The sequence below is a fragment of the Brachionichthys hirsutus genome, unplaced genomic scaffold, assembly GCF_040956055.1.
Source record: "Brachionichthys hirsutus isolate HB-005 unplaced genomic scaffold, CSIRO-AGI_Bhir_v1 contig_1424, whole genome shotgun sequence".
Lineage (NCBI taxonomy): Eukaryota > Metazoa > Chordata > Actinopteri > Lophiiformes > Brachionichthyidae > Brachionichthys > Brachionichthys hirsutus.
Genome location: NW_027180866.1, coordinates 17,027 through 25,000, shown reverse-complemented (window position 1 = coordinate 25,000; position 7,974 = coordinate 17,027). Strand labels below are relative to the sequence as shown.

Sequence of the window (7,974 nt, the reverse complement as noted above, 5' to 3'; positions counted from 1 at the left end):
GAAATAAGGTAATATTATGAAATATCGTTTTACTATTCTTTAAAATCTAATTATTATTATTTTATTACAATTAAATATTTTATATAATGATTAATTTAACAATGTCATACTTTTAAACGATTTTTACAAAGTCAATTTTTATTTCATAATGTCGTTTTTCCGCAGAATTACTTGGTCTGTCAATCATAATAAGAAGTCTGTATTTTTAAAAGTTTTCTGTTTCTTTCCCGTGAAAAAGAAAAAACCTCAGAACTTCCGGCATGGTGACGTCACCGTCTTCCGGGGTGGCGCGTGCTTGATGTTGGCTCTATATCGAGTTTACTACCTATAACCGAAGCAACAAGCGCCATCGATCTGTGGAGTAAACATTTAGTTTAACGACACCGAGGTCAAAGTTCAGATGGTTTTAAATGGACTCGACAGAGAGAATGGCCGCTCTTCACGCCGCAAAGCAGTCTCTGCGGAAAGAGATCAAGCGGCGGCTTGCAGCGTTAAGCGACGCGGAGAAACGACGACAGTCTGTCAGCGTTTCACAGAAGGTCAGTGTCGGAATGCGTCGATCTTCACTGCGGTAAAGTACTGCCATGTTTAATACCCGGGTGGAGTAACGCTATTACTGTCCATGTTTAATACCCGGGTGGAGTAACGCTATTACTGTCCATGTTCAATACCCGGGTGGAGTAACGCTATTACTGTCCATGTTTAATACCCGGGTGGAGTAACGCTATTACTGTCCATGTTTAATACCCGGGTGGAGTAACGCTATTACTGTCCATGTTCAATACCCGGGTGGAGTAACGCTACCTCAAATGGGGGTTGGTTGATTACTGTCCATGTTTAATACCCGGGTGGAGTAACGCTACCTCAAATGGGGGTTGGTTGAGTACTGTCCATGTTTAATACCCGGGTGGAGTAACGCTATTACTGTCCATGTTCAATACCCGGGTGGAGTAACGCTACCTCAAATGGGGGTTGGTTGAGTACTGTCCATGTTTAATACCCGGGTGGAGTAACGCTACCTCAAATGGGGGTTGGTTGAGTACTGTCCATGTTTAATACCCGGGTGGAGTAACGCTATTACTGTCCATGTTTAATACCCGGGTGGAGTAACGCTATTACTGTCCATGTTTAATACCCGGGTGGAGTAACGCTATTACTGTCCATGTTTAATACCCGGGTGGAGTAACGCTATTACTGTCCATGTTCAATACCCGGGTGGAGTAACGCTATTACTGTCCATGTTTAATACCCGGGTGGAGTAACGCTATTACTGTCCATGTTTAATACCCGGGTGGAGTAACGCTATTACTGTCCATGTTCAATACCCGGGTGGAGTAACGCTACCTCAAATGGGGGTTGGTTGATTACTGTCCATGTTTAATACCCGGGTGGAGTAACGCTACCTCAAATGGGGGTTGGTTGAGTACTGTCCATGTTTAATACCCGGGTGGAGTAACGCTACCTCAAATGGGGGTTGGTTGAGTACTGTCCATGTTTAATACCCGGGTGGAGTAACGCTATTACTGTCCATGTTCAATACCCGGGTGGAGTAACGCTACCTCAAATGGGGGTTGGTTGAGTACTGTCCATGTTTAATACCCGGGTGGAGTAACGCTACCTCAAATGGGGGTTGGTTGAGTACTGTCCATGTTTAATACCCGGGTGGAGTAACGCTATTACTGTCCATGTTTAATACCCGGGTGGAGTAACGCTACCTCAAATGGGGATTGGTTGATTATGGGTAATAGATTACTCAAGCCCTATCGCTTGTGCTATAAAGAATAAAAATGATCCAAACGTTTAGTTTATTCCCGATTTCAGTGTGACGTAATTAGCAGTCACGTGCAGTCAGGTGAGGCTGCTGTCATGCAGAGAATACTGCAATACAATCATGCAGAGAATACTGTAATACAATCATGCAGAGAATACTGTAATACAATCATGCAGAGAATACTAATACAATCATGCAGAGAATACTGTAATACAATCATGCAGAGAATACTGTAATACAATCATGCAGAGAATACTGTAATACAATCATGCAGAGAATACTAATACAATCATGCAGAGAATACTGTGATACAATCATGCAGAGAATACTGTAATACAATCATGCAGAGAATACTGTGATACAATCATGCAGAAAATAAATACAATCATGCAGAGAATACTGTAATACCATCATGCAGAAAATAAATACAATCATGCAGAGAATACTGTAATACAATCATACAGAGAATACTAATACAATCATGCAGAAAATAAATACAATCATGCAGAGAATACTGTAATACAATCATGCAGAGAATACTGTAATACAATCATGCAGAGAATACTGTAATACAATCATGCAGAGAATAAATACAATCATGCAGAGAATACTGTAATACAATCATGCAGAGAATACTGTAATACAATCATGCAGAGAATAAATACAATCACGCAGAGAATACTGTGATACAATCATGCAGAGAATAAATACAATCATGCAGAGAATACTGTGATACAATCATGCAGAGAATAAATACAATCATGCAGAGAATACTGTAATACAATCACGCAGAGAATACTGTAATACCATCATGCAGTAAATGTACCCAAGTCTTCTATTTGTAACTCGTCGACAGCGAGCTACGATCTATAACTTGCACGTCAAGTGCAGCGACGCATGGACTTAATTAATAAGTAAAGGTTGCAAGAGCATTATTTTAACCATTATTTTTATTCAATGTGCTTTTTGTACGTGTAAAGAATGCTGATATGAGATCTTTGAATGGAAATGGTGAATAATCTCCTGTAGGTTCCTAAGTTTGCAGCTCTGATTGTGATGCAGGTACCGTACCGTAATGGTGCGTCGCTAGGCAGACTAAATGGAAGTATTTATTCACATCTGTGGTACTTGTGTAACTACTGACTGGTTTCTGAATACAATGTTAATATTCTGATTTTTCTGGTGTACATAATAATATATGTATACATTTGGTGTAGTCGGTGCGATTTTACAAACGTCATGCGCGTCGTAAACAGACAGTCACAACATTAAGGTCCGTGTCCGACGTTAGTTCACTCAAAGTCTTTCTATAGAGTCAGGAAATGCTGGACCGGAGCCTTGATGTTCTGCTTTTAATGCTCCTCAGGACAGGAGACCAGGACGAGACGAGTCCTTCAAAACTTTGAGACCTTTCCACTGAAAATTGACCCCAATTTCACCTGGATCTGTTGAATCCGATCCGGATTAAATTCTATAAACATCTGTCAATAATACATCAAGATATTGAGGAACACGTTTTGCAGAACATTTCAGAACTATTTATCTACAGTGACCGTTTCTCCCGGGCTCTGTTGTAACTCAACGTTTTCCTTCCTCTTGATTTCTTACCAGCTCTTCCGCCACCCCAAGTATGCATCCTGCAGGCGGATTGCAGTGTTCCTCAGCATGGACGATGAAGTGTGCACTGAGGAGATCATCAGAGACGTGTTTCGGGGGGGTAAGAGCTGCTTCATTCCCAGATATGAGAGCAGCAGCAGCCACATGGATATGCTGAAGCTCGACGGCCTGCGTGACCTGCAGACCCTCCCGCTGACGTCCTGGAGCATCCGGCAGCCTTCTCAAGATGACAACAGGAGAGAAGAAGCGCTGGCTGCAGGTAAGCAGCTAGACGCACCCTCAAAACAACGGGTTACGTTGCATAGCTCCTTCCATGTCAAGGCGGTTGGTAAAATATCCTGGAGAAGATGTTTGGCAAATTGTCTAATCTAAATCTTTATCAAAAAAGTTAATTCAATGCTTAAAATAATTAAAGTTTGTTGTGTATTCGTTAATTCAGGACTTAATTATTGCTATTAAAGACGTTTTAGGTCCGTAACGTGCATTAGGGGTGTAATCGACAACATTTCAGTCCATAATTACTGATGAATGTAATTTTTCAGGCGGTCTCGACCTGATCTTGATGCCGGGCCTCGGGTTTGACGGGTCAGGAAACCGACTGGGGCGAGGAAAGGGCTTCTATGACGCTTACTTGCAGCGGTGCAGCAGACACCCCCGAGGAAGGCCCTACACCATCGCTTTGGCCTTCAAAGAGCAGCTGTGTCAGGACGTCCCCGTTGGCAGCCATGATGTGCTCATCGATGAGATCCTATATGAGGATGAGTAGCTCATCCATCACAAGTATTGATACAGCAGTTTAACTTGGCATTTCCATCTTCAACGGTTTGGGTCTGCATTGGTTCCGCCTGTTACTCTGGCGTCCTTCCACTGTCATTAAATTGGTGTCCAATGTGAGTGTTGAATAGTTGTATTTATTGTGTGATCGTTACTGTTCAGATTATCCTTAAAAACCACATCTCGCTCACATGAGTAACAAGAACCCGCTTTGGATCATATTTGCCTTCAGACGAATTTAATCAATAACAAATGGCTGGTTCTGCGTCGGTTCTTTGACGAGCCAATGCAGTTTTCTTCTTTCTTTATTGAGCTGATCATTTGAGACATTTACGGTAAGGCAGTTCTGTAATAGAATAAAGAATGTCAGGAGATAAATTGAAGTAATGTGAGGGAAAATGCTTTAAACTTTTTTATTTAAATTCAATTAAAATTCAAAAATGGGTCAGACAAAGAATTTATCTTAATTTTTATTGCAATATGGAGCATGGCCCAGTGTCCAGTTTGAGTCTGGATGGGTGGATCGTTTCTAAGCTGAACCTAGAGTGACATCGTTCTTTGTCGAGTTACGATTACTACTACTGTACTACTACTACTGGACTTTCGGCTTGTACTACTTTCTTTTCTTTTTTACCTTGTCTGCATTCGTGCTCCACAGTGACGTACACAACGTCAGTCTCTGCTAGAGTTCTCTGCTTTTTATTCTTATAGTGATTGTGACCGTCACCTGCCCTCTTGGCAGACTAGCCTATTCATATTTTATTAGTTTTATTACCTGCTTACCGCCGTAGAGGGCTGTGCACACCGCAGTGAACACACAACATGGACAAACACAAAGTGACAAATACACAGTGTTCTGAGGAGAGAGTGCAATGGATTTATTTGTGCTCCTTAATTCTACCCCTTCCATCCAACCATCACCAAGAGTTGTCCCAATACACCAGGTTCACATCAGCCTCTAGAGGAAAGTATGGATCACCAAGTTCTCAGGAGATCTGAGGAAGAAGAGAGAGAGCATAGTGAGAGCCACAAACACTGAACCAGCAACCTCCACTGACTCAGAGATCTGTGGGCGGAGTTAACTCTCAGATCGAGTTTTGATTGGTGCTGGAGTGGTGGACCTGGCATGCGTGAAACCTCCACCTAAGAACGGGGCAGCCATCCCGGACCCAACAATGGCAACATGAGCCCCCAGATCACCCCAAGCAGCTACAGCAACCCAAGAACGACCCCCGGGGCCCCCCCAGAGCCACACGCAGAAGAACCAGCCCAGGGCCCGGGGGCGACCCCCAGGGGAACACCGGCAGCCGCCCGAGAAGCATGCGCCACCCAGCAGAGACCCGAGGAGCCGGGCTGCACATATCAAGCCACGGGGACAGCCCCTGAAGAGTTAGCCCAGCATGCAACAGCCCCGGAGATCAACCATCCTTGTGTGAAGAACATTGAGCTGGAGACTGGAGCTGGAACATAGAAAGTTAGAATGGCTGGGAGGTGATGTACTTCTGAGGTCCACTCGGTCCTGGAGACAGAAACCGGGTTCCTAAATGAAAACTAGAAAGACAATCAGAGACTGCAGACTCCGCCTCCAATAGACTATTGGATCTTGTGAGACAGTAAACAGGGCTTCCGGATCAGAGGGGCCAAACCTGCTCTAGCTTGCTGCTCCGGAACGTACTACAAGACTCCTTCTGGACTCTTTTTCCCATCATGCCATTTGTGTCCCTCCCTCTTAAAGTGGCAGTTTACAGCACAGGCACAATTCCAGATGTAAAAATAATTCTAGAATCTGGATCCAGATCCGGATCAATGCCATTCTCGGGGAGGACCGAGCCACGGACAGAACCTTGCTTGTGTAAAATTTTCAAGTTGATTGGGTGACTAGTTTTTGAGTTATGCGCTCGGACAGACAGACAAACAAACAAGCAAACAGACAGACAAACAGACAAGCAAACAGACAGACAAACAGACAAACAAACAGACAAACAAACGCACCCAATTGCAATACCCTCGCCTCCTCTTTGGCGAGGGTAAACAGAAACAAGATGAGTCATGCAAAAAATGTAAGCAGCATCACCATTTACATCGCTGTGGTGGCTTTCGCTAGCAGGCAGAATCAGGACCAGCGATAGTGCTGCTCCTGGTGGTATTGAAGCCAAATTTATTAAATTTGCTTCTCATATTCTTTCGTTTCCTTTGGCCGATCTTTTTAATTTATATTTTTCCTCTTGTGAGATACCTTTTGACTGGAAATGTGCGAGAGTGATTCCCCTTCACAAGGGGGGAGACCCTATGAAACTCAATAATTATAGACCTATATCTATTATTAATAGCATTGTTAAAGTCTTTGAAAAACTTATGTTCAGTCAGCTTTTGGATTACTTATTTGAAAATAATATTCTATCCTCTGTTCAATCAGGTTTTAGACCATTTTTTTCTACATCCTCTGCTTTACTTAAGTTTACTAATGATATTTTCACAGGCTTTGATAACAGCTGTCTTACTGTTGCTTTGTTTATTGACCTTACAAAGGCATTTGATATGGTTGATCATTATCTTTTATTGGACAAATTGCATTCGATCGGTCTTGATAGGTTTTCGCTTTGGTTTAATTCATATCTCCATCACCGTCAACAATGCGTCTCATTTTATCTCATCGAAGTTTCAAGCTATAGATGGGGGTGTGCCCCAGGGCTCCTCTCTTGGTCCTCTATTATTTTCGATCTTTATTAATGATCTCCCCCTTTCCTGCGCAGAATGTAATATCCAACTTTATGCTGACGACAGACACTATTATTTATTGCACAAAAGATAAAATTATGGACATTCAGCACTCACTTCAGATTGATTTTGATAGAGTACAGTTATGGCTTCATGCCAATAAACTTATTCTCAATAAATCTAAATCTCATTCTATGTTATTTCATAAAAACGTCAATAGTACACCACTTAATCTTATATTTTTAGATAAAACTGCTGTAGTATCAGTTGAGCAATTTAAATATCTAGGTCTGTGGTTGGACCCCACACTTTCTTTTAACTCTCACTTGCTTTCTGTTACTAATAAAATCACCTATCGTCAAATCAGTCAATTAATTGTTTTAGTTTTTCTGTTAGGAAGAAAATTGTTAGACAATTACTACTTCCTATATTAGATTACTGTGATATAATTTATCAAAACACTACAGCTACATTTCTTAAGTCACTTAATGTTACATGTTGAGTGTGTGGATGTGTGTTTGCGTGTAAAGAGTGAGTATTTTTTATTTTGTTTGTGTTTTTTCATATCTGCACTGCTGTAATTTTGTTATTTCTGTTGTTTTGATTGAGGACCCTCTTGAAAACGAGATGGTTTCATCTCAATGGGTTTTATCCTTTCAAATAAATAAATAAATAAAAGTCTAACTGTGTGTATCTCTGTGAGCTGCTTACTATTCTCTGCATGTGATGAGTTAAAGTCAAGGTGTTGGATACCTGAGAGGGATATAAAGAGTCTTAAATGCGTGCACAGTAGAATCAAGAACACTGATACATAAACAAGTATAACAAACAAGTGATAGACATAGAGGGTGTGTGTGGGGAGAGGGGAGGGGTGAGTGAGAGGGAGGGGGAGAAGTGGGGGGGGGAGTGGATCTGAGGGGAGAGTTGGGACAAGAGGAATACATTCATTCCTAATAGCCCAGTGAAATTTGGATCTTTAGGCCCCAGCGCCTATCCTAGGCGTAAGGGGCGGGGCTATTGCTTTTGCAACGCAGAAGACGACAAGTTGGCTCAACTCAGGGAAATGTTTTTTTTAATTATGGCCACGCCCCCAG

At 42.1% G+C, this 7,974-nt stretch overlaps 1 protein-coding gene across 1 annotated transcript; it reads left to right on the top strand.

Moving 5' to 3' along the window:
* The first annotated feature begins 297 nt into the window (after window positions 1-297).
* mthfs (5,10-methenyltetrahydrofolate synthetase (5-formyltetrahydrofolate cyclo-ligase)) lies at window positions 298-4,619 on the top strand. Its single transcript, XM_068759780.1, has 3 exons — window positions 298-539; window positions 3,383-3,647; window positions 3,931-4,619. Exons 1-3 carry the CDS (start codon window positions 411-413, stop codon window positions 4,152-4,154), a joined length of 618 nt encoding a protein of 205 aa, XP_068615881.1. The 5' UTR covers window positions 298-410; the 3' UTR covers window positions 4,155-4,619.
* Window positions 4,620-7,974: the final 3,355 nt, after the last annotated feature.

Coding starts and splice junctions, on each gene's coding strand:
- mthfs (XM_068759780.1), top strand. CDS start 411: ATGGACTCGACAGAGAGAATGGCCGCTCTTCACGCCGCAAAGCAGTCT. Junction 540..3,382: donor CTGTCAGCGTTTCACAGAAG/GTCAGTGTCGGA, acceptor ATTTCTTACCAG/CTCTTCCGCCACCCCAAGTA. Junction 3,648..3,930: donor AGAAGAAGCGCTGGCTGCAG/GTAAGCAGCTAG, acceptor GTAATTTTTCAG/GCGGTCTCGACCTGATCTTG.